Source organism: Ochlerotatus camptorhynchus, unplaced genomic scaffold, assembly GCF_037179485.1.
Source record: "Ochlerotatus camptorhynchus isolate MF236.1 unplaced genomic scaffold, CSIRO-AGI_Acam_v1.1 ptg000503l, whole genome shotgun sequence".
Classification (NCBI taxonomy): domain Eukaryota; kingdom Metazoa; phylum Arthropoda; class Insecta; order Diptera; family Culicidae; genus Ochlerotatus; species Ochlerotatus camptorhynchus.
Window position 1 is genome coordinate 1,767,658 of NW_027040988.1, and position 27,896 is coordinate 1,795,553.

Sequence of the window (27,896 nt, forward strand, 5' to 3'; positions counted from 1 at the left end):
TCTGTATTATTCAAGGTGGACGTTGAGGAATGCATCATTTAACCTAAATTTGCATAATCAGCCCTACTTCCAAAGAAGAATACTAAGATGAAACTGTCGGAAGAAAAAAAAATCTATTTTAGTGTCCTCTTTCACGGAAGGTAATTTTGTGGTTTTGCTGCCCCCTTGGTAGCGATGAAATTTTGTGTACTTTTTTATCAAAACAATCACACCCATTTTTAATTACTTGATTAACAACTAATCGATTATTTTTTGTTCGGTGTGCTGTCATTTTTCCACCAATGAGAGTGCAGCACATGTTTGAAACGATGGGTTAAAATCCTCTGGAAAAGTTAATGCTTATATCGGCATGATTACAACCGATTACAAATATTTCACTTTTCGGTTTGTTAATCGATTAATCGATTATTCGAATGAAAATCGGCCATCACTAGATGAATGTGAGACGTCATTTCAAATATAAGGACCGTACATAAATAAAGATACAATTTGAAATGGACCGCGGATAATCACAAATTACGTCCCCACGGTAACTGAATGCTATGTCCGGTATCTCGAGAAATATAATAGAATCTTTAAATATTTCTTCAAGTTCAGGATTTGAAATTTTACCTTACTTCGGAATAACGAAAAATTGTCCAATTTTGAGATTACGAAAAATTACAAATGGTAGAGAGTTTACAAACAAAATTTTGCAAGGTCTAATCCTGGTAATTTTCCAGAACCCTAAAAAAAAATAATTTCGTAGAGACTTAAGAAGAAGAAACACACATGAGGTAAGACGAACCATGACAACCACTGCACAAAATTTGGACGCAACAAGCGCCATACGAAAGGTACTATGGTCACATGGATCATAACTGAATAACTTTGGAATCAGTCAACTGGTTTCGGAGTTATGACCGGAACAGGTTCCAGTGCCCAGAGGTCCGGTGAGCACAGGTTTAGAAATGATCAAAAACGGTACAAACCCATCTTGTTACAGATTAAATCGCATGAAAATTCGATAATATGATCAATAGAAGTCATTGCGTGTGTCCCAGGGCCTCATTTTCTGCACTCGGACATATTCCGTGTAAAATCATATTAACTCAAAAACCATTGTCAAACCATGTTGGACCACCATACGACTATGTCGACTATCTTGAAAAACATGGCAATCCATTTTTGGACCTGGAAAATCAAGGAATCTCCGGGAATTTCATTCAAATTCAGGAAAATATTACTGAATCACAGAAACGTATGACTGACTTTGCTTTGCTGACAACTTAATTACTCGGTGTAGTTTGAGGTTGGTTGTTCATTTAAAATTTTAAATATAGTTGCGAATTTGTGGTTGCGCCCCTGATATAAATTCAGCTACCACTGAGTGTTGACACATTCTTGAGGGTTGATAAAAATCTATTTCCGTAGACATAAGATGTTGTTAGTTGTTGCAAAATTTAACCTCCAAATGGGTATGTGCGTCTCTTAATAGATGTTACACCTAATTGCGTGTGACGTAGATCCTTTGGGCGCATTTGAGTAAATTCAAGAGTGGTATAGAGTTAAGAGAAGAGGATGGAATTTTTTCGGAACACTTGTAGTTCTTGTTCTTTATTGTGTTCTTAACAGCTCAGATAATCTATAGTTCAGAGAATCAACTAAATGCTTAGCTCAGAGAATCAACTAAATGAGAATTTAGGATCATGGTCTTGCTTGGGTGAGCTTTTTCTTAACGCCGGGCGTTCTTACCCCGTATCGACAACCCTTGAATATTTGATGAACAAGCAGCCAACATTTCACGAATTTTGATGCACGTTCAGAAAAGTTACAGCTCTTTGAATTTTGTTGAAGGGAAATATAATCACGAAGTGTTGTACTTATGTCCGGTACTGTAGATTCATATAATTTAAATGAAGTCCTCGCCACATGAAATCCACATATAAGTTCCGTGACTCTGCTGATAGTTTACAAATGCTAATGTGCCATTTATTATTATTATTATTTGCTATGAAATTATACACTTATTACACTCAGGCATGGAAAATCATTTACATTCATTTCGTTCGTTCATTTACATTCATTTGCCTCTAACTTTTTTAATCAACAGAATTCCGTAAAACGATTTATGAAACTTTTGTAGATTTTGATATTAACTACAACTTTTGTGAATAACTTAAATCAGTATCTCTTATGGATGATGAACCAGAGAGAACAGTTATTTATTTATTTCGTCAACCAACGTAGACTAGTACAACTAATACAGTTTTGTTTTCTTAAATATATATTTATATAAAAAAAAGTAGTGTCAGCATTCTTGTCTTTTCTTTTATGAGTTGTTATTTCTTATGGAATAAAAATATTGCTTTAGTTTATGCCGAGACATTGTAAAGTCAATGGTTTCGCAGTGTTTATTGTAAGAGGCCATCATGCGGTTTAATGGCCCATATTTTGCATAATTTGTGCGATGATGTTTTATGGCAAATAAATTTCGATTTCGGAGTTGCCGAGTAGGTGCATGGAAATTTAATTTTGATAAAAGTTCTGTTGAGTCAATTCGCTGCGAAACGATATCATTTACAAATGAAACCATTGCATATTCACGACGCTCTTTTAATGTTTGTATGTTTATAAGCATGCAGCGTGCTTCATATGATGGAAGAGGAAATGAAGTCCAACCTAATTTACGAAGAGCGTATAATAGAAATTGTTTTTGTACTGATTCTAATCTTTCTTCGTGCGTGATTGAAAATGGAGACCATACAATGCTGCAATATTCCAGTATTGACCTCACATAGGCAATATATAGTGTTGTCTTGTTAATTGTGTAAGGGTCCTGAAAGTTATAGCAAAAGCGCTTGATAAAGCCTAGCATGTTATTTGCCCTGTGAATAATTGTATTGTAATGGTCTATGAAAGTTAGCTTAGAGTCTAAGATAATTCCTAAATCCCTAACTCTTTCACATGTGTCTACAGTTTGATTTCCTAATGCAATTGAAATGTTTGAAGTTGTTCTTTTTCTACTAAATGATATTAAGTTACATTTTTTTACATTCAATTCTAGTAGACTTTTTTTGCACCATATGTAGAATATGTGTATTTCATTCCGGAATATATTGATGTCTTCTTCATTTGCCTCAAAAAAAAAAAGAGTAATCCCCATTGTTTATCAGTGAATGTAAACTACATTCACTTAGAAACAATAACAAGTAATGCCCGCTCTAGTTCGTCATGTATATGAGATACAGATTTAGATTATTCGCAAAAGCTGTAGCTAATATACTAAACCTACAAAAGCTTCATTAATCGTTTTACGGGATTCTGTTGATGAAAAAAGTTAGAGGCAATTTGATGTACGAAATGAATGTAATGATATTTCAGAATAATTTTAAATTGGTACAGTAGTGCTTCATTCTTTTATTTGATTATTTCACGACCATAGGTCGTGGGCATTCCCGTCCTTACCGTAATCGATCAACAGCCAACTTGCTTCCCGCTCATTCATTTGAGAAAAACAGAACCTTCCCTGAAAGGTCTCATATGGTCGGGCAACCCTAGTCTCGGTAGATGGTCTCCCTCGGGAGTGGCGCTTAAGCCATTTTTACTAAAAACGGGAAACTCGTAAGGCTGTCGGGTTACAATGATGGTGCACAATTATCATTCCAAGATAATATTTTGAGTTGGAAGTCTGATATGGACTTAATTTGTTTTTTTTTTCTGAAGAAATTCAAATGTTTTATTAATGAACATCCCAAAGAAAAAAGAAATCCCAAACATGGTCATCTAATATGTACCATCTGGATATATTCCAAAAATGAAAAATTACAGGATGCTCTAAAACCTCATTAAAATTTGGAATGTTGCTTGAATGTTCATGCTCCAATTTCATTCATGCCTAGACAAATCAGCTTATCAGAAATGGTCTATTAATAAAACGTCCTGCTCCCGTTTTGGAAAGAAACGGATGCTCGAATTTGAAAAGTTTTAACCTCATTTGGGAATAGGGACGAATGTATAAAAAGTGGAGATTTTTAGAACCACAACCAAAACAAGTGGCATTAGCATTAGCATCGAACAAGTTGCACAATATCGTAGGTGGTACGACATATCCCGCTCCAACAGTTAAGGATTGTCCTGGCCACGTCCTTACAACTGGTAGGGATAAGAAAGGGTTGTTAGTCAAACATTTACTTAATACCCCGTACAGACTATGGCTTATATCATGTAATATAGGCTGTCTTGCAATGAGCACTCATTCATAGGATTTCAGTGAAAACTAGATGTATGAGTGCTCATTGCAAGACAGCCTATATTACATGATATAAACCATAGTCTGTACGGGATATAAGAGAGATGCAGAGAACTCTACGACCCCTCATAAATGTCTCGGGAATTTAGGAATTATGTTAGTAGGGAAGGTAAGCCATAGGATACACCCAGTCAGTGTTGCTGGCAAATGTAGATTTTTTATAAATGTTGAAATTGCTGTCCAGAGCGTCTGCTGGAAGATAAGGTTGCTAAAATAAAATGAACATATAACATAGTGAACTCACACCCGTAGGTAATTAAAAGGGATGAATTATGTACCACAACCAAAACAAGTGGCATATACATCAAATGTTACAATATGCTTCTTTCGAAACATGAAATGAAAGTGTTTACAACCGATTGCCCAAAAATGCAGAAATGGCTAATGTGTCTTGTACTTGAAACGAAAGCGAGAAAAATGCAATGCTAATGTTTTTGTTGGAACAAATTGACTATAGAGTGGAGCGCTACTTCGTCGTAATCGCCCAATTACGTTCTATCGATCAGAAAAGATCAATAATATCAATGATTTCACCGTGCACAAATCAATAGGTTTGTTCCGATGCGTTAGTCCATTAGCTACAACATAAATCCTATTAGAGCGCATTGTATGAATATTTATGCTCATTGAACATTCTCAAAACAAAAGAAGCGCTCCTATCGAATCCCCTTTTCTACGTTTATCCGCAGAAGGAAGAAAATCTAATGGCGTTTCAATGCGTTACGACGGAATTGAAACTCGTAGGACGAATTTAGAATCAAGAAGCAGTATTAGATTTTGAACAATATCTCAACTATTTGTGACTCTTTATCAATCCCTTTGGTACGCATTGAAAGAAGAATAAATTTAGAAGTCATCTTTCACAGAAATATTCAATGTTTTGTTCAAAACCGTCGTTCAAAAAAAAAAAAGATGCAAGGGGGGGGTTGTGCTCAGTAGGACGGAAATTAGATCAAAAACCCTACTTCCTAAAAAAAATATCCCAGGAATATATTGAAGTATATTTGGATTAGAATCAAGTGATATATTTTATTTAAACAAATACAAAATAAATAAATAAATAAATACCAATAGGGTAAAATGGGCTTCGGCACCCATTGACTGTTTTCGGCAACCAAAATATAAATGTTAATTTCACTGTATTTTCCTATCAAAACACATCTCTGAATGTATTCACAGATTCCTTAGTCTTTCAGCTTCAATCTGATTACATTTTTACGACTGAGCAATCCTGTATTGCCAGATTTTTCTTTAAATTAAATATACGCACTACAAAAGGCCGCTGATTTCGAGTTTGCCGATAATAGAACAGCTGGTTAACACGCAGATCACATGGATAGGTTGCCGAAGAAAAATAGGCTGTCGACAATAGCCACACTCATCTTAGAAGTTTAGAGCGTTGTAAAAACGCTTTCAAACAGTTTTGGAAAATGCTGTCGATTGGAATGAATAGAATAGCAATCAGCAGATAAATGTAAACAAACAAACACGTCATATGTGTGCGTGACGCTGAGTCCCCTAGTCAACTCTCCATATCTCGATGTTCTATATGTGACCACTTTTTCTCTGTATGTCAATGGTTATCTCGGTCCCTTCAAATTGCCTAGCAGGCTTTTCTGGTTCTATATCTCGATCTCTCCATATATCAATGGTACCTCCAATATAGAGATATGGAGAGTTGACTGTATTAACTAATATTAATATTCAAAATGGCACTGGCTAATATAAATGTTATAAAATTATTTAAAAAGAATTCTCTGGAATCTGAATATTTATGCGATGATTTATTACAGGTTTTACATCTCTTTCAGACAGAAATACTACTACTTTTTGCATTTAGTATTGCACTGAGGTGATTTACTAATCGTTTCCAATCCTTTACTAATCTTTTCCTACCGTTTCTAACGGATATATTTCTAATTGATTTATTATTCATTACTTTTCACCAATCTACTTATTGAATGGAGCCATATTCCTTTATACTCCACCACCACCAGGTATATCGCGGTTGGCGGAAAATGAAGTAGGCAGCACGACAGCAGTAACTAAACACGTAATGAAAACCGTTGCTTCATTGAGGATTACGGAGAGCTACAATATGAACGATAGGGCATGCTTCCTCTGCTCCTGTGGCGGTAGCTTCGTGCGCAAGAATTCATTCACTATAAAAGGCCTGATTTATCATTCTTTGCCTTGGTTGGACTATACTGACTGCTGTGTGTAGATAGATATCGGTTAGCTGTGGCTGTTGGTTCATTGTCGTCTAACTTGTTCTAGGAGAGGCTTCAAAGCAGCATTTTCCACCGATTGATAGTGAGTTGGTGAGGTGAATGGGTGAGCTCATTGCTCACTATAGCGAAATGTTGTGGAGGTTGGTTTCATCTGAATTGAGAAAGGAGAGATAAGCTTCTGAACAAGCACTGACTGGGAGGGCATGTATTCAAATACTGGAGTCATCAATCAAACTATTTTAGCTGTTCGTACAGAAATCAGGATTCGTTGCTGTTAATAATTTTGATGAAAAAAAAAATGTTTTCCGAGGCAGCTGATATGCTCATGCATTCGCCATATATATAGAGAGTGTTATACCGCCTGCCTACAATCGCATACCAGAACGTTGGCTCAGTTAGCGCTCTTTCTTTTGTAGAACGGAGATTAACAATTCTCAAATTAGAAACATTCGTAATTTATGAATGATTTTTTAAACTTTATTCAATTGCAGTGACTCGATGGTTTGGTTTTATGTAATTGAAAGTTCAAAGAAGTAGAACTTCTTCTTTTTCTTCGCATTTCAAGCTTATTGCTTATCCCATATTAGCTTATTGTGTGCTTTCAATTGAGTGTTATAGATGCACTTCCACAGTTATTAATTGAGAGCTTTCGATGTCTGCACCATTTTATAATTGTGTGGCAAGTCGAGCCGAGGGAAGTCGAGAAATTTTCTAATCTGAAAAATTCCTAGACTGGACCGGGATTCATACTCAGCACCTCCTGCATAACCTTGCTTTGTATCTGCGCTTTTACCGACTGTGCTAAGGGCGGCCGAATTAGACAGAGAAATAGATCTATGATAATGACTTGATTTTGAAGATGATAATTTTCAGGATAAGTCCATTATACGACTAACCCTCTCCTGCACGAAGTATAGATTTAGTCCTTCCGTTTATTTTGCATTTATTGTGTCGCGGATCGATTCAGTCATTACTCTTCAAGCACCACACTGATAATTAAGTCGACACTTTTCTCAAAATGATGCATCTTGGAATCTATTTACGTTTTCGAATGTTTTCATATAATTGTAAAGGTTACTCCTTAATTATTAATCAATGCAAAAGCTATAGGATAACTATTCTGGCTAAATTCTCATTTTGAACCACTGTGCAATGTATTGGTCACGCTACCTTTATTTTGTCGTCGCGCCGTAAAATCCAGATTATTATTTTTTTAGTAGTTCAGATCAGGGCCGCCTTTACCATCCTTGGGGGCCCTGGTCTATTTTTTATTGCGGGCCTTCTATGATTTGTTATCAATTTTCAAATTATAGCAAGTATGATATGAAAATACTTGCGACAAATCTTATTCGTAAAACATTTTATTCAAACCTGCTCTTATTCGTGATCAGTAACCAATTAAGTCTGGTTTATAGCATCCCTCAATTTATTTTTCACTCATATTAATCTATCTTGAGAAGTTGGTGGTCATCTTTTAAAAAATATCCTGTAGATTATTCCCACATTTGAGATAACCGATTTCCTTAATATAAATTTTGGATTTAGCATAGCCATGATTTGGACTTATAGAATAGAATAAAACCTTGATAACATGCAATGCTACTTGGTATCAATTAATATGCCGATAGTTAGTTTGTACAGTGAATTTAAACCAATAAATAATATAAACCTTTGCAACAAAATGTTGAAACTGTTGACATTCTATCAATTTCCATACCTTCATGGTTAATTTGAACAATGCCATGACAGTTCATCATTAGTGCATTTTGTAGACTACTTTCAAATTACCCTGGGAAGTATTTTTCCAACGACAGATGAACAAGAATATCTAGGTTTTTTAAGCTGCGTCCAACATCAGAATAAACGTTTATTTTTGAAAAAAAAAAGTTTTGTTCTTCACCATTGTGAAGAGATACTGCTCTTTTGACATAACATGAAAATATATCAATACCTATATCATATTCAGAATTATCATGAAATTATACTTAAGGTGAAAGAAAACGTGATTAATTAAAAAAAATGACGTCCCCATTCTCCTTAAACTTACCAGTAAATTCCCTAGCTATTCTCCTCTTAATTACCTTGGAATTTTCTTTGGAACTCCCTAGAAATTCTCCTAAGAATTAACTTTGAATCCTTCGTAAAATTCCTTAGCAACTACATGTTTCACTAATCAAATTCTTTTGAAGTTCTTCTCAATTTTTTTTTTAACTTATGAAAACATCTAAGGGCACCGGTGGGAAACTTATCATAAATCCCTTGGAATTTCCTTCTGAATGTTACTGAAACATTCCTAAGAATTTAGTTTGTGCTCAATTTTTTTGGAACTATCTTTAGAATTCCCTTGAAATTCTCTTCCTTCATTTGAAATTAAGGCCTGTTCATTAATGAAAGTAGACACCTGTTTCTCAAAGAATGATATATATTTTCGAACAAATTCATTAGTTTACTTTATATAAATTAAAATCAACAAACAGATGACCGATTTCACGTGAGATTGAATGTTTACTTCTCATTTCTGAAGAACGCTCGGACTTTTCTCTTGATACCGCCCATTAGAATCTGCACAACTTTCTACTTAACTTTTCGTTGTGCTGCAGACCAAATTTTCTTGAAGCAGTCAACAGAGCTTGCTTCTCTTCCTTCTTTCTTAAGATGCCGTTTAATTATTATTTTTTTTCTTTGGTTTGTTTTTTCCGTCGATCTTGTTTTCCGTGCTGAGCACCAATGCTACCGACGTGCCAGGAAGGCAGCTCCCACACCTGGACCCTACCTATCGACCCATCAACTCATGAACCGGGGACCAACGGCTTTACTTCCCATCCGAAGGAAGGCGTGATCAGAGATGTTATGCCTCAGAACATCCCGGCGGCGCCGACTGGGATTGAACCCAGGCCTGCTGGGGTGAGAGGTAATCACGCTTACCACTACATCACCGGCGCCGTTGTTTAATTATTGTCCAGTATCTTTCGAAAGGAGGCAGTTCAGGACAGTTTGGGGGATTTTGGAATGTTTCGATAAAATCGACTTTTTCCTTCTTGAGCATCTCCAACGTAGCAGAGCAGATGCCAGATCCGACCAAAACAATGGAGGAACCGTCTCCTTTCGATAGATGGGTTGATGACCGTTTTTTGATGCATTCTTTTCTGTAATTTTCACCATTTATTGTGCCCGTTGTGAAATACGAAGAACTCTTCAAGCCACAGGACCATATGGTTTACCACACCAAAACCTTTTTTTTTTAAATTTTCGGTTCGGATGTATCGCACATCATCTGTCCTCTGCCCAGCGTTGAAAAATTGCGGCCCGGGAAGTTTACTAGTATCCAACGTCTCGTCGTCCATCAAAATGCACCGGCTTGGCTTTTGAAGGAGAACGTCATACAAGTTCCGTGGCCGTAGTTTCGAAGAAGCTTTCTGTGAATCCGTCCTTTTGGGTGCTTTTTCCTTCTTGTAGGTTCTGATATTGTTACGTTTTTTTTATATTCTGCACAGTCCCGACTAATGTCCAATTTTTTGGCAATTTCACGAACGGAACACGGTTTATGCGATTTCAGAAGGCGTACTGCTGCCAGTTCCTTTTTCTGGCCCGATGCCCCCTTTTTGCGCCCAAATTTCGGTAAATCTTCAAAAGAACACGTTTCTCCAAACTTCTTAACAATCTTGAACACTGTAGATTTACTGCACTTCACGCTTTTTGCAAATTCTCGAAACGACAACTTTTTGGAAAACCATTTGTGCAGAATTAATCTGCGAGTTGATAAGCTGATCCGACCCATCGTTCGAAATTTCTCACTTTTTATGTTTCAGGTGTGTTGCCAAAATAAACAATGTTTTTACACACTGAGCGAAAATTCACAATTTTTCGTTACGTTTTAACTCTAAGGAGGGAAATATGGGATCTTGCGTTTTTTTTAAGATTTTCGCTGTGTCGCTAAAATAAATTTTCGTTCAGTCGCTAAAATAGTCTAAGACTCTAAACATGTGTCGAAATCAATCTTGGAAATTTTCTTAAATCCCAAATTTACTGCAGCCGGCGCCGGTGGTGCTCTGGTGGGCCTTCATATTTTCGAATATTGAAACCATTCCGTGGTCCAGCAGTTCCACATTGTGACTGCAATCCACCGTTTTAGGTCCCGGGCGGGGACCTTCCTGGTGAAGAGATTGGACTGTCCTCCGGAAGCCGTAAGATGGTCAGTCCTCTCACTCCACGGTGCCCTGGGATCCGGACAAAAGAGTACGGTTATTACGCTGGCATAATCGGAGAAGATGGCAATAGGTTGTTGATGGGAGCCGTGGCGGCTACGAAGATGGCGGCCGTTTCGCCAGAGATTGTGCTACATGGATCCGGGAGTCGGTGGAATGTGCTAAGTTCAGAATCTGAGATTCCAATATCAACCATCTGGCTAGCATGTGACCCGTCCGTGCATCTCAACTGGTGGTTGCGGTATTTAGTTAGGTCGGTTCGATGACTGATCTCACAAGTGCGGGGGTGTTTGTTCCCTCCTGAAACTTGTTCTTAATCGCTAAGTCGATAGATATTCCGAGCAGGCTCCAACCGCTGGCTCCAAACCTGAATTATTTCGGTGTATCACCGATGTAGCTACACTTCAAAAACGAAAACGACATAAGAGCGTGAATTACAGGTAGAAAGAGATAGTGCAGCAAAATATCTATATCAATACCTACAAATTGTTGAATTTCACGAGCTACCTGATGTCAATATCAGTTCACACAGTTAGACTATCAATATAATTCGCCTCAATGTCAGTGCGCAAATAACATTGACAAGTTCTGCCGCAATTTTTCTTATATATGCCAGCTAATCGGGTACTGATTTTTAGAAAACTCATCAGTAATATTAAAACGATGTAAGGGTTATACAAAAAAGTTGATTTATTGAAAACAAGTACAATATTCAACTTTTCCTTAGTGATATTCATATGGATAGTTATGTCAAAGCCGTACCGCCTGATATCATGCTTGCTACGCGTATCAGTTTCGGAAGTGAAATTCAGTGCTAGACCAATATCTTACGTTAATTGACATTGTTGACAGCACGCAGCACTGGAAAAAGATAGATGGGGAGAAATGATAGTGAATTATCGAGAAAAATATTAAAAACCCGCGCCACAATGCATCCGGATCTGATCCGTTGCGGTAAAGTGACATCTAAATCTACTATTGTCGTTCAAGTTGGACATCGGAAAATCCCACACGCGACATTCGATTTTACCCTCGTTCTGTACGTTAAACATAACGTCGGACATAGTGCGCTGAATAGCGCATCATTGTGTGAATACAGCGCACTATGTCCGACGTTATGTTTAACGTACAGAACGAGAGTAAATTCAATTGGCGCGTGTGGGATTTTCCGGTTTTCTACTGAAACGATAATATTATCGTTTCAGTTGAAAACCGGAAAATCCCACACCCGCCAATTGAGTTTACTCTCGTTCTGTACGTTAAACATAACGTCGGACATAGTGCGCTGTATTCGCACAATGATGCGCTATTCAGCGCACTATGTCCGACGTTATGTTTAACGTACAGAACGAGGGTAAAATCGAATGTCGCGTGTGGGATTTTCCGATGTCCAACTTGAACGACAATATCTATCTTTCAGACTTGCAGCAACGGATTCGGCTTCGTTCACGAAGATGTTGCAAATCAGTGGACGGAGAACACTGCCGTGAGGTACACCGATCGCAATACTAAAAGTTCGAGACTGGGCAGAGTTGACCACTACAAATGCGTCACGATCCGTAATCCATTCTGGAAAACCCATGTGCTTCAACGAATGCATTCGCAAATTCAATATACACTGAGTTGTCTCGCTTCCAGTCAATGAGGTGACAATTTTAGCAATATGTAGGGCATTTCAGAATGAATTCAAGGAATAACAAGAAGAACTTTACGACAGTTTTGAGTAGAGCTCCAATTGTGAAAGTTCAGAGTAAAAGTTTTAAGTAGCTCTGCGGAAAAGGAAGGAGGATTCCAGGATCCGTGTACGACATCAAGGGAATTACATGTTGCGGGTACAATTTCAAAGAAATTCTGCGAAGAGGTTTAAGGGGACAATTCCAAGGGCATCTCGAAAAGAATTTTCATAGAATTTTAAGGAGGATTCCAAGTGAATTTTCTGAAGAATTTAGAGAAGAAGAACAAGATTATTCTGGGGTGAATTCCAAGGGCATCTCGTAAAGAGTTTTCATAGGATTTTAAGGAGGATAGCAGTGAATTTTCTGAAGAATTTAGTGAATAACTCCAAGATTATTGTGAGTAAAATATAATACATAAATTTTGAGGTGAATTTGTAAAAAAATGTTAAGAAGATCAATGAAATCTTAGAAAAAACTTCAAAATTTGAAGAGAATCTAAGGATAAATTTCATGAATTTTTGAGATTGTCAAGGGATTCCCAAAGAGAAATTCAATTTCATTCTAATTGGAACTTTGAAATGAACTCTGTTATGGGAAATTATTCTAAAGGAAATGCTTGAGAACATTCAAATAAATTCATGTACAGAGTTTTGAGCGAATGTTCTAGGTAGTTAAAACACCGACAAGTTGGCATGACACTTAATTCTTATGTCCAAAAATCATAAACGGCTGATTTAAATGTGCAGTGATCCGAACTGTCAAAACCATAGGTTTTTTTTTATCTAGGTAAAATTAATTTGTCCAGAATAGATCAGACACGAACCAATTCATAACTATTGCATGTGGGTGCATGACTTAGCTAAATATTTCCCGCGAACATGTAGTCAGATGTCAGTAGTGTGCTATGGTCAGAATTTTTATTGTTTTGGCTATGGTCATTCATGTCGATTTGTCGGTGGTTACAACATTGACTAATAATGAAGACTTCGGACGCAAAACCAAATTCAAGTTCTAAGAACAATGCTGCTGTCTTAGTAATGAATAACCCATTTGGCATTGTGATTTCTTCGACTTATTTACAGCACCGCCCTGCGGGTTGCTATCGCTATCGCTATTCTAACGCTCCTTCTAGGTTACTATTTTAGTTTAGCACCCCATTAATGTAGGTTTCTATTTTGAGTTTAGCGACTTCAAGACCATATCCATTTTGCACCGTGTTGCAAAAAACCAGAAGTTCTGTCGGATGCTATGTGAAGTTCTCTCAGAATTTCCTTAAATCTCTCGGAAAACACTTAAAGTTCCCGCAAGTCACGAATGATCCAAGAGCGTTAAAGTGAATATAATAAAAAACAAAAAAAAAACTTCAAGTTCCCTCAGAACTTCTCTGAATTTCACTCTGAATTGCTCTGAAGTTCACTTAGGAAGGAAAGGAAACTTGAAGCACTCTCGGAACATCCCTGAAATTCCCTCAGATTATCCATGCAGCTCCCTCGGAAACTTCTCAGAAGTTTGCTCGAAACTTTCTTACTTTTACTCGTTACTTTTCTTCGAGTTTTTCTTAAGATCTCTCCGATGTTCTTTCCTGATGTTTCTTAGGATCCTTTCTTAGAAGTTCTCTGATTTTGCCTAGGAACTTCTCTGAAGTTGTGTAGGAAATTCTTTGAAGTTTTCTCGGAACAACACACTAAACAAATCTGAATTTTACTGGTGATGTAAACATCCATGCATGCAAACATTCTTGCATGTAAACTTCCTTTTCACGTAAACTAGCAGCTTGCAAGAAATGTTGCAAACAAAGGTGGAAAGTTGCATAAAATATATGGAATATTGCATGACATGTCTCATAAATTTACACGATTTATAATGTAAATTTGTATGATTTATGACGTTCCATTTATGTGCATCATAGTAACGGAAATTTACACTACTTTTTTTAAGCTGTGAAGTTTGTAGTTCCCTAGGAACTTCTCAGAAGTTTGCTCGGAACATACCCTTTTCTATGAACTTCCCAGCTTTTCCAAATTCTTCCGGATGCCCTGTTAAGTTCTCTCGGAACTTTCGTAAAGCTTTCGGAAAAAAAACGTAAGTTTTTTCAAAGTTTCTTCCCTGAACTACCCTCAGAAATTCCCTCGAAAGTTTCCAATAGTTCCCGAGGAATGTTTCAGAAGTTCCCACAAAACTGCCCAAAAAATCTTTCCAAGCTTTCCAATGGATATTTCTAACAGGAATTTTGTGGAAGTTCTCTTGAAGCTTGCCTGACAGGTAGCTTACTTAGAGTTCTCGCAACAGGTCACCTTAAATTCTTATCGTAATCCTGCGATATTGCTATTTGACATGCGAAAAAAACCGGGGAATATCCATTGCAGAGATTTACGGTTCATGTGGTTAGCGACGTCACTCGTCGTTTGGGCGTATTGTGTATGCTACGAAGACAGAGAGAGTTTGGTTCCCATTCCAGCTGATGATACTTTTCTTAAAGGAAATTTCTCTACTGGTCCACTGCCATGGGTGTTGTGTGTTGTCCGTTGTCTAGTGTTAAGTGTTTAGTCTGTGAAACCTCTTGTTGAAAACGGCGTCAATTGTCTTTTCAAAATTAAAGAGATTTATAAGAGGCTGTTCATATACCATGTAGAGTTGGGCCTCGACATTGACACAGGTGTGCGAGGAGTATACATGGACGTGGAGAAGGAGATTCCCTCCTCGCTTAGTTTCCTCAATCGGAATATATGCTACTCGGGGAATAATGATACATGCTTCCTATGCAAGGCGGAGCCGGATGAATTTCTGCCCCAAGCGGAAGGCCCGTAAACAGCAGCAGCAGCTTGAAAAGCAACCGGATGTGGAAAAAATGCAGGATGAAAAAAAAACAGTATAATAAAGGCTGGTGTAGTGGCTGGAGGTGCATGGTTGGACAGCAGCAGCCAGGAAACAGAGATAGAGGTACTGTATGAAGAGGTCGTGAAACTGGATGTAAAGACCCCGGTGACCGAACCCCAACTGACTTGGTGCCAGCAAAGGCAGAAACATTGGAATAATCCATACGAGTATGAAGCGATGCAGAAGAAGGAAAAACAGGAGAAGAAAAATTAAAAACTCAAAAAATTAGACCCTCGGCTCAGTTTAGCTTCTAGAGACAATGAGCCTTCCAAATTAACACCATAGAAAAGAAAAAAAAACAAACTCCATAATCGATTCGTCCCGAAGGAAGGAAGGAAGAGGATGGATGTGAGTAGTGATTATAGCACAATCGAAATCTGTACGAAGTCATGTTTCCGTGGAGATGAGCACGCCGTAATCACAGCTGGATAGTAACACACGTAGTTGCACAATTTTAGCCCATTACAATGGGAACGGAATGGAATCGATCAGGAATATTCTGTTCTGCGCTGCAATGGAGCGAAGACATCATAGTCAAGAATACTGGTAACTTTGTCAGAATCCAAGTGACAGATACAATAGCGCTGCACTTTGGTGCAGGTGGAAGCAGTGCAAAGCAATATGAGCAAATACACAAACCTTTCTTCTGAGGTAGTAATCTATGCTATCAAATTCGTTCGAAGCATTTACCTTTGAGTGGAAGATGACGCGAATGTGCCTGACTCATAGCGGTCGTATGAGAAAATGGATGAGTTGCCAGTCTTCTTGATATGTTGTCTTCGATTGAAGACTCCATAGAGTTGTGTAATTGCACTTGTCGAACCCAGGCAACAAGAAGGTGTACTGCTGACGACCATGGTGTGTGCAGTAGCGACAAGTATGGATTGTTCGATAGTTTCTATAACGTCAATACCCGAATGGAATCGGAATTGAAGCAGTGGACATAACTGGAAGCGGAATTACTCCTAACTTAAGTTATAGTTAAATAACACTTCACCGAAAACCAATATTTTAACGATTTCTTTCTGTCTCATTTATATAATTAACACATATTTCTTCTAACCGAGTGAGCGACGCAATTTCCAAACATACACTGTTCATAAATTTGGGTTGCACGTGTTACAGATTTCTTAACTAATTTATCAATCTTTCGTTACAGTGATTTCTTAGTTAGAGTACGCGCACAAGTAATGGCCAGAGATGAAAGTACTGAGGGTTGGTTACCACTGCAAGGCGGTGGTCTGGCAAATGTCTCGATACGCAAACGCGCACGACTGCCACCGGACGGTGGCGGTCACGAATACATCATATATGGACAAAGAATATCTGACCAAACAGTAAGATTCAGCACCCCAATATGTCCCCGAGGATTCATACTAATCTATTTTTTCTTCTTGTAGGTTATACTAAGTTGTGTTATTAATAGAGATTTGCAGTACTTTAAGGTAATGCCTACTTTTCATCACTGGCGTGCCGGCAAACAGCGGAATGGGCTTACCTTCCAAACTGCGGCCGATGCGAGAGCTTTCGACAAGGGAATCATTCGTGCCTACGATGATCTTATTGATGGTGAGTAAAGAGCCTTGTCGGTAAATGATCAGTTAAACCTAACCCAACTAGTGGGGCTATAGTCAAGTTATATTTTATCGACATAGGAAGCAAAACTACTTCTGCGCCTTATTGTGATATGCTCTTAAATGATTATTGCTCCCGTTAGATATGCGATTTAGCTACTGTTTGTTTTTCTTTCTTTTTCTCTTTTATTTGAACACCGCTTCTGATTGCCCGAACAAAACCAATCAAACCAACCCTGTTAAACAAAATAACAATTGCATATACTGTACAATCGGGATACGAAATAATACCGAAACATTAAAAAAAAAAAACTAAACAAAAATCAATCCTCGATATATACTCGTCATCACCTCTGACCCTAAATATGGTAAGTTGGCCTTTTGTTTTTTCAACACATGTTTTGGTTTCTTGCTTTTTCTGGTATTTTCTGTTTTTGCTCACCATGTTTTAATTGTTCAATGTGCCCGTGATTTTTTTTTTGCGTATTGTGGACAGAAAAAAAATGTCACAGGGATCTTAAAAGTGGCAAGTGCTAGAAGATTATTGGTACAAGTATAGGTATCCGCATTTCGTCGGTTCCATGCTATAGGCAAGGGCAAGACAACTTAGTTATATTTGCAAACATCATCAAATATTTCAAAATATCAACCAGAAAATAAGAGTAATTTCGAAAACTAATATATATATAAAAGGTGAAGCTTTTGGTGCCGAACAATGTTTTGTTTCTAAGAATTGGTTTGTTTTTAAACCCATTCCAAGAAAATGTAACAATCAACACAATTAGAAAAAATCGTCCACTATTTTAACCCCATAAGATTGGCCCCGTATTTGCCAAAAATATTGACAAAAATAGATCATAGACAGTAGCGTTGAGTGGGACAATAACACCCGCTGAAAATATGTTGACTATCACCGCTTGCTTTTTTTGTATTAACTAGAAAAACAAATTTCAAGCATACCTATTAGTCATCTTATTTTTTTTTTTATTAAAAACGATTCAATAACATTTTCCCGAATGTCACTAGCCCGAATGTAACACAATCCCGAATCGTTTGAAAATAACCCAATATTTGTAACTTAGTAGAAAACTCTTAAACTTTCTTAAATGTCTGAAAAGTTCTCGAAAAAACTGATATTTAAACATGAAGAACAAACAAGGACGAATCTTCTCTAAAATATTAGAGTCTGATATCTAATCAAACTTTCAAATCCTGGAACTAATAAACTTTCCTAAAATCCAGTTTAAAATCTCAAATTAATACTTCACTCGCAGTACAGCACAACCTGGAAGCCTACTTGAAGTATTCATTTAATTTTAGTCTAAAAATGTACTACAGTCAACTCTCCATATCTCGATATTGAAGGGACCATCGAAATATGGAGAGATCGAGATATAGAACAAGATTAGCCTACTAGACCATTTGAAGGGATCGAGATAACCATCGACATATAGAAAAAAGTGGTCACATATCGAGATGTGGATCATCGAGTTAAAAATATAGATTTTGCTCCACCAGACTCAATCGATTCTAAATCAGGGCCTGACTATTCTCTCAAATTTTGAGTTTATGTGGAACCAAACTCATACTGCACCCTTTATGCACGAAACGAAAATTAATTGTTTTATTCATGTGTTTCAATTATAATTTTTTGCCAAAACATCAGCCTTATACATTTCATAAGACCAACCACATAGATTCTATAAGAATGCATAAACTGTATGTGTGACCATTTATACATTCCATTTGACACATGATCTTCATTAACATTTTTGCAAGGCGTCTGCATATACATATACATATACATTTTCTGAATAATCAGCAATAGAAATTTGCCAAAAGGTATAAGGGGATTTCTATCCATGTGTGAATTACACAGCAAAAACTAGATTTTAATATTACATCCAAGAGGATGCACTTCAATCATGTCGAAAATCTCATGTAATGTTTATGGCCACAAAATTAAACAAATGCAGTAAAAGCAGCGTAATTTCAGTTCATGAAAATTTGGTCCTTTTTGGCAAGTAATATTACACCATATTTTTGACACGATTGAAGTCACTTTGAAAAGTGATTTTTTTTGGTTCTCAACGTCTTAGTACTTCGCCATAATGATTTAAGGGTAAGGTTTCTATCTTCACATGTGTGAAAACTTTGCTGAAGACCACGATTTGATTAGACTTCAAGGTAATTAGGGGAATTTACGTATTCTCGTCAAGCTAAGCAGCGTCTGCACTTCTACTAGCATTTTCTCAGCGTCACGCACATATATGATGTGTCTGTTTGTTTACATTCATCTGCTGCTTGCTTCTCTATCCATTCCAATCGACAGAATTTTTCAAAACGTTTTGAAAGCGTTTTTACAACGCTCCAAACTTCTCAGGTGAGTGTGACTATTGTCGGCAGCCTCTTTTTCTTCGGCAACCTTCCCATTAGAACTGCGTGTTAACCAGCTGTTCTATTATCGGCAACTCGAAATCAACCCCACTTTGTAGTGCGTATGCTTTATTTGAAGAAAAATGTAGCATTACTGGATTGCTCGATCGTTCAAATATAATCAAATTGAAGCTGAAAGGCTAAACAATCGTTTGGACATATTCAAGGAAGTGCGTTGATGGGAAAACATAGTGAAATTAACGTTTAAATTTAGGTTGCCGAAAACAGTCAATGGGTGCCGAAGCCAACATTTACCCTAGTTATTAAGTGATTTCGAAGCCGATAACTTTCTGATACGATTAATCGAATGCTTTCAGGGCAACACTGCATCTTGCACTTATGACATACACGGTAAAAAAACATCATGTTCATGTAAATAATTTGCTGTTGAATTTGCACTACTGGCCAAACATTGCAAATCGATGTACAAATCCCTTGGAAGAGATCATATCGAAGCACGATGAAATCAACAGCAAATCACTTCATTTTAGTTGTATTGCACATCGTTGTTGATGTGCTGTGCTTTGAACTCAAAATGTCAAGCATACTGATATTAAAAATCTATCACTTTAAATTTAACTAATTTATCCTTGGATCATTATCATGTTTGCTGAATATGGATTCAAATAATATATTGCCTTGTTCATACTGCAAGCCTTGTTATATGTTATTCAGATTATAACCATAAAACATATATATCATATTACTATCCAGATCACATGTGTCTAAGTGATATTGAACAACATTACAAGGCTTGTAGTAGAAGTAACATTGAGCAATCAATTTGATAAGTTTGACAATGTTTTGTAATAGAACTTATCTGAGTAATACACTATTATTGAATACAGCAACAATTTCGTAATACACGCGCTCATTATTTCGGGTGGAGATGGAGAATTATCACTTTCTTGCTCTTAATTAATTTGTTGTTGACTTGCCATCTTCGCGAGTAATGCTTGGCATGTGCGTTTTTGACATTTGCTTCCAAAAGCAAAACTATTAAAATTCAATGGATGAAAACAGTGGCCAATTCAAATGATAATCATTTTGATTTAAAGGTGTTATACAGTACATATTTTTCAACGACAAATCACTTTGTTTCAAACCCAAATCACTTGAAAATCAATGATAAATCACTTCGATTCGTAGTGCCGCATGACAGACTGAGTCAAGTGCAAAAGCATTTGGATTAGATGTGACAACTTTTTACCGTGTATTAGCCTGAATATTTTGCCCTATTCTTCCTGCCAAGCACACCAGTGTTACCTGCTGAGCAGTTTAAGGAGCATGTCAGAAGATTAAAATCTTCCTAATTAATTAATAACTAATTATCCTAACGTTCAATTTAAATGCGGTCTTCAGCAAAGTTGCAGCTGAGAAACTTTCACATTAGTACAAATATCAAACTTTCCCGTTGATCATTACAGCGAAGGGCAAGAACGATACGAAGAAAATATCACTTTCAGTAATTTCCATATAAACTTCAAAGAGCCAGTGCAGTACCAACGAACCGACGTGACAGCTTATGCAAGCTTCATTCAAATTCAAGCCCAAGACACCATATGTTGACAAACAAAATGCTCCTGTGGCATGTGGCATAAGCTTAGATTGCATTGGGTGGAGCAGTGACATTTCGTTCAATTGTTTAAAATACCGAGCTCTGTCATCTTACCTTTTTTAATGACTTAAGTATTTGACTAGAATTAGAAACCATTTTTCAGACGTAGACAACTACTAGCATCTATGAACATTGATTTTTTTTACTGGAGACTGGACTGCAATCATTGCACAGTGGTCCAGGATGGGATTTTAGCAGGAAAATAGTCCTAGAAATTAAGATGTTTGGATTCTTCGGTTCTCGGGTGAAGTTTTTGTGCTTTAAAAGTCCCTTCTTTCGTTGGTTGTAATTTTAAAAGAAAGATTTAGTGCTGAAACATTAAATTTTCAGGTACACCCCAATGAAAATAAGAAATCTTGTCGATTTCGACTCAAAATAAGAAAAAGTACTTACTAGGTTAGTTAGTGGTTTGAGTTAAATTTGCCTCGATTTTCCTCAAATATCGGCTGGAATATTAGGAAAATCGATGAATATTTTACTCAGTTTACGAGTATACTATTTTAATTCAAACTACTTGCTTTAACTTGACAGCTCAACTAGATAGATGGTTGCTGTTTTTGGCAAAGTTATTCAGTTTTATAAGACCTTTTGTATAGTAGACATTTTGGTTAAGATTTTTTTTTACCAGGCAGCGCTACCCGAGCAAAGTCGGTTAACAAAATGAAAGCAAATCGATATTAAAGTGTGCAGTTCCTATCATAATGAAAACTCATTTTGATTTCAAATGTCGCGACATAAGTCTGACATCATATTGTGCTTTCATTATGCAGTCAAGACTTTGTAAATGAAAGCAACTTAACTTGAAGTTCTGCTGTTAACTTCTTGTTTAAAATTTAATTGAAGTTCATCTGTCGTTGAACTAATGATTATTGTTTATTTGTTTTGTTTAACACATTTTAGGTCATTTGTGACTTGCCCGGGGTGAGATTTGAGCCCAAGTCTTTCAGCGTGAGAAGCATGAATGCTAACCATTTACTCCAGGCCCGTATTCAGTTAAACATTATGAATGCAAAAACAGTAATCAAATTGATTTCATTGAAAGCAGAATTAGTTTTCCGTTTGCTTCAACAGTGTAAAATTTTGCTCTCATTTTTGCTGTTTTAACCGTTAAGTCAACCAAAATGAGATCAACTGGAGTATTCAAAATAAGTTACATCATAACAGCAAATTTTGATTTCAATTTGATCTCCAGCTTTGCTCGGGTAGTGTACCAAGTGAACTGCTGCTTTTGGCAAAGTTGTTCGCATTGACAAGGTCTATTGGATGGTGCATAGCTAAGTTCAGAATTCTGTCATCTACTTGGGAACCACTGTGACGCCATTTTCGCTGTACAACTGTTTGGTGGAATTTGAGTAGTGGCAGCTTACCAAGTCTGACCAGAATAGGTAATCCACCCCATGCTGCACCAGAAAAGGCAGTAGTCTCTTCCGTAGACACTCTTTTTTTTTTTCCTTTGGTTTGTTTTTTCCGTCGATCTTGTTTTCCGTGCTGAGCACCAATGCTACCGACGTGCCAGGGAGGCAGCTCCTACACCTGGACCCTACCTATCGACCCATCAACTCATGAACCGGGGACCAACGGCTTTACTTCCCATCCGAAGGAAGGCGTGATCAGAGATGTTATGCCTCAGAACATCCCGGCGGCGCCGACTGGGATTGAACCCAGGCCTGCTGGGGTGAGAGGTAATCACGCTTACCACTACACCACCGGCGCCGTTCCGTAGACACTCCTCCTGGAGAATTTGCTACTTCATGGTCCCAGAAGTAACGAAATTTCGCTTTTCAGCCCACAACTGCAGATTACTTGCCAGATAAGGAACTTTTTGGGGAATTTCGACATCTTTTTGATTTTGTATTCTTCCGGGACACTCTTCCGTTGAACCGAGGTATTAAATTTCTTGCCAGGAATTTGATCGAAAAATGCCAGAAACGGATAGACCGGGATTTTCGTTTCGAGCGTGCACACGGACAGAAATATCCTTATACCTTTTGGCAAATTTCTATTGCTGATTATTCATAAAATGTATAAGTCAACTAATAAGCAGACGCCTTGCAAAAAGTTAATGAAGATCATGTGTCAAATGAAATGTATAAGGGGTCACACATACTTTTTATGCATTCTCATAGGACCTATGTGGTTTGTCTTATGGTAAGTATAAGGCTGATGTTTTGGTAAAAATGTATAAGTGAAACACATGAATAAAATAATTGATTTTCGTTTCGTCCAGGATCGAATTGCGACGAGCTTGCTCCCGTGAAGCCATGATGTAAACAAATGACCTCCTAACAACCAATGCCTACTGTGATTCTATACACTCATAGCTTTATTCAGTGAAATTTTGAAAAAAAAACTCAGTGTTAATGGCAGGGTTTTTAATGTGTTCCAATTTTTTCGTGTTCAACCTTTATGTAACGTATTGGCTAAAACATAAACAAATAATATAAATATAATAAATAGACACTTTTATAAATAAAATTACACCTTTTTAAACCCTAAGTGCGTCTAGAATTTTACTATCATGAAATCGATGTTTTTGCGTGAACATTCGTGTAATTGTTAAGTTATTGCCTAAATTTAGCCGCAAATTTGTATTTTAAGAAATTTGTTTTGACATTTCTGCTGAAACTACATTTCGCACAAGGATTTTAGCAACTAATTCGGAATCAGGGAACCTAAATTTATTTAGCACATTTGCTGTAAATGCACTGGAAAGTTATTTATGGGGTTGATCAATTTCACCCCATATCGACATTGCCAAATTTGAGATGTCATTAGGGCATACTTTCTCTAAATTGCTTGTTCTTACTGGGTAGCTAAATTAGCAGGTAGTTTGTCATTGGCAAGGTTGTTCAGATGCAGTGAACAATTCTAGAACTGGAATTACAGCTTTTGTAAACAATGGCTTCTCTCGATGATTTCTAGACAGTCAAGGTTCGCCCATGTAAACAAACATCACCATCGAGAAAGGGAAGACTTCCCCTACCCTATGGTTATGTGGGTTCGCGTGGACGTGTCTTGAATTTCTAGAAATCTAGAGAAGTCATTGTTCTCAAAAGCTGTTACGCCCTAATTTCAAATCTATCTAGAATTATTTGGTGAATTCTACCACCACATAGTGCTAGTTTTCCATTTGACTTCTAGTGGCTTGCTTTGAGTAAATATAATACTGATTTTTAGTTCAGGTGTACAAGGCATTTTTAATGGTGGTCTGATTCTTTGGTCAATCTTTATTAAATTTGTTCTTCTTCAAGGCTAACAGTATTAAATGCAACTATGCGGTTACCTACAACCTCGCCTACAACTTTAATTTCTTCCACCCGCAGACCTGTTGATCCATATCGAACTTTAATTTCAATAAGTATTTTGGGTCAGCTGTCATTTGTTATATAATATATGCCAATGTATAAAAATTCTCTGAAAAACTGTAAATTGCCTAATTGTTTTGTTCCCGATCCAACGCTTCAATCCTACCTTTCCTTTTGTAAGCTACTACATAAAACTACAAACGCTACATTTCACACAGTCGGACAACATTTTAAATATTTAAAGAAATAACATTAACGCAAAAACATTTGTACCTACTAATCGTGGTCCTAAGTCAAGCATCCTGTCGTTCCCCTATGAACAGACTTTTTTCACCGCAAAAAGAAATGTTTGACGAGAAATTTAACAATTTGTCGAGTTTCTCCACATCGCAAAACTAAATTGACCACCACTGTGGCAAGGTGACATCTGTCGAATTTGAAGGTGGAAAGTATTACCCAATAGACTTCTCTGACGTTTATGAAATGCACAAGTATTAGTGCAGAACTTTGGGTAAACTAGTTTAAGAAAATCATTGAATTTACCCAAAGTTCTACACTAATTGCCGATTTGTTGTTGTGATAATATCGATATGCGGAAATATGTTCTGGCAACTCTGATTAAAACTTTCAGCATAAATCATACGAGTAGGTTTGTCTAAAACTAACAAACATTATACATATTTTCCGTGAAAAAAGCTTGCCCGCTACCACCAGGCGTCGCTACTGTTCGTGAAAGTAGGAAGAACTGGTTTTCTACACGAGATCCACTTCTTTTCTTTGCTAGTAGGCTAATAAATTACTGTTCTGAACGTCGATCTTTCTCTATCGATCCTAGTTCATGACTGTAGTGTATGATACAATTAAATTGACGTTAAGTTTTTGAATTACTGCGTTTGATAGATTTTAATTTGAATTCAGGTAAAAGACAAACTTTGGTTTAAACCGTTTTTTTTTTTGTTTTGTTTAATGAAATGCCGCTTCGTTTACTGTAAAATAAACATTATTCAGCTACCGAAAGTTGATTGTACATGTTTGGATCCAAATTTTGAACGGGTCCTGAATTTTGAATTAATTGAATCTTCAATTAAGGATACTGAATGTCGGCTATTTTCATGAATATTTAATTGAATGTTTGTTGATTTTAGAGTTATATTTACAAATCAATAAATTTGTAATTATTGTTCAATTGAGCAACAAAAACAATCTCGTAGTCCTACGTAAAAAATGTGGTCGTACTTAGGAAACAACTCTTTTTTAGCTGATCTAATAATTATGGTGTTTTGAAGGATAAGATAAATGTTTAATAATAAAACACTACAATCAAATGATTGGTACAAATCAACCGTAGAATGATTTCTTTGACCACTTGTAGAAATGCTCGAGGAAAGACGTAAAGTTCTAGTTTGGAAGTATAGCCAGAACAAGAAGTACGTAGTAGTAGAAGTATACTACCCATAATCGCATAACAGTCTCATATGGATAGGAAATCAAGCAACAATGGGACTGATATGCGATTATGGGCAGTATATCACTATTAAATAGCTTCATGATATACTTAAATATTGTTTCCTACACAGAAAAAAAGCTGTTGAATATTACATCCAAACAGCTGCACATAGGTCATTCCGCCGGTTGTGTAATATTACGTTGTACGATGTACATCGATTTTGCGAACAAAATTACATCTATTGATGTAATATTGTATCTGCTTTTTGCTATTACATCATTTTTTCATACATCAGCTTGAATTACGTTGATCGATATTACATTTTTTTTGCTGTGTAAGAAGAATCATCACCTCCTTGCTACACCCAAAATTGTTGATGTATTGTTTTTACCATTACGATTTTACTTGTGAAGCAGTGGCGTCGCCTTAACCTCAATCTACCTGTGCACCAACTCTCAAAACATAAACAATTATCAAAATATTGCTTGCAATGGATAGATATCGAGTTAACTAGAAGATTAAGTGTGTTTTTCAACCGATTCGAGTATGAATATGGCATTAAATCTGTTTTTGAAAGTTGGTGCACAGGTAAAAAGTGAGGTTACGCGACGCCACTGTTGTGAAGACAGATTGTATTTGTTAAATGAAGAGTAACGATCCATTTTATAAAGAAAAAAAAAAAGGTTTGATGATGAAGCGTTACTATCTATTTAACAAGTTAGATCCGTTTTATTTAATTGAATGAAGCGGCCGGAATGTTCCAAATTTCGACTACGGTATGAATACGGTTGTTAAAAATATTTCGCACACCTAATACAGTTTTGCGCTATAGGATAATAGGTCCGTAAATCAGTAAGGTAAATGTTGGCTTCGGCAATACTTTTACCTATTGTCGTCAGGGGGTAAACGAAGTCCTTCAGGGGTCATTTTTTGCATGTTTCAGAGCTTGGATTGGACAAATTTTATCGCTCAAGGACTTGGATTACCCCCGGACGATAATGGGAAAAGGAATTGCCACAGCCGGCATTTCCCCTTTTACCTTTTATACCTGCATTTGTAGTAATACATACGCCTTTAATACGACAGTAACATACATATTGTTAGGCACTAACGTCCAACCATCGACCTATGCCCCTTGTTTGACGCAATATGATGGCTACTTCCGTAATCCTTTCAGCTTAGCACTTGGAATACATAGTACACATAGGTATACTTATTCGGTTTCATAAGATCCATTTAGTCAACTAGAACCGAATGACGTTCACTTTCACTGATTGTGAATCTAGTTCCTATGGTTATCTAACGTTGGTCATAGGACGAACTTACCCACTTCGTGTGCATTTTTAGTACGCCTGGGACCGTACCACCAGCGCTGTGACAAGTCGCGTGACGTGTGTGACATAATGCTTTTACTTTCCAAAACACAATCAATCGCCAGTCAGCCAACAATTGGTCCACAATGTGCTAGCCCTTTCTTGGTTCTGTTCACATTCTCATTCTTGTATGTAGTTTATTTCTGACATGTTGTTACGTTACCGCTTTATGTTGTCCATCTTTTAATATGCTCTCTGGGAATTGATGGTTCACGGTATGGCAGAATGCAAATCCTATTAACCGATCGTATGTCATTTTCTTTGTTCTTCCCCCTTCCCGACAGGTATGGCCGATTGCACGACGCACAACAAATACCACGATATTGATAAAGTTGGCGAAGACGACGTGTTTATGGTAAGTTTGCCTTTCGGGGTATCCTCATTCAAAGTTTGAAATCGGTCGCGAGCGGTTGTGTGTCTGAACTGATTCTTCCGTTTCCTCTCTTGCAGACATTGGATCTACCATTGGAACCTTCTGAGTCGCGATCGAATTCTGAGGGCAGCGGCAGTCACCGTAAGTGTTGTGTTGATAGAATTTAATAATGATTTTTAAGAGACGAATTGGAATCTTACAATGTAATATCAAATAATGCTAGGAATCCTAGGAATGTTAGGATAACAGAGCAAGAAAAACATAGATCAATCCTAGTGTCTGAGTAATCCTTTCAAACTCATTTTTAAACAGAATATATTTTATAAACTGTGTACTGTCGGTGTTATGGAATTTCATATACACATGAGACAATTATGCTTCCACTGGCAGTGTGGCGGATATACCGATAGACTTTGCATGTCCATGCATTGATTGAATTTATCGTCCGTTGAACTTTCGGAACATTCTTCTATCCAAAGGTGCATGCTTG

The 27,896-nt window shown here is 37.0% G+C and overlaps 1 protein-coding gene across 4 annotated transcripts in view; it reads left to right on the top strand.

Moving 5' to 3' along the window:
* Positions 1-27,896, top strand: part of Spred (Sprouty-related protein with EVH-1 domain) — a 63,877-nt gene that overhangs the window by 13,524 nt on the left and 22,457 nt on the right. For 3 of the 4 annotated variants that reach the window (XM_065235800.1, XM_065235801.1, XM_065235803.1), the window contains exons 2-5: positions 16,440-16,617; positions 16,681-16,849; positions 27,318-27,388; positions 27,484-27,547. In XM_065235800.1, coding sequence (XP_065091872.1) covers positions 16,440-16,617; positions 16,681-16,849; positions 27,318-27,388; positions 27,484-27,547 — 482 coding nt within the window. The remainder of the gene's footprint in view (positions 1-16,439; positions 16,618-16,680; positions 16,850-27,317; positions 27,389-27,483; positions 27,548-27,896) is intronic. The other variant, XM_065235802.1, reaches the window with a different exon arrangement.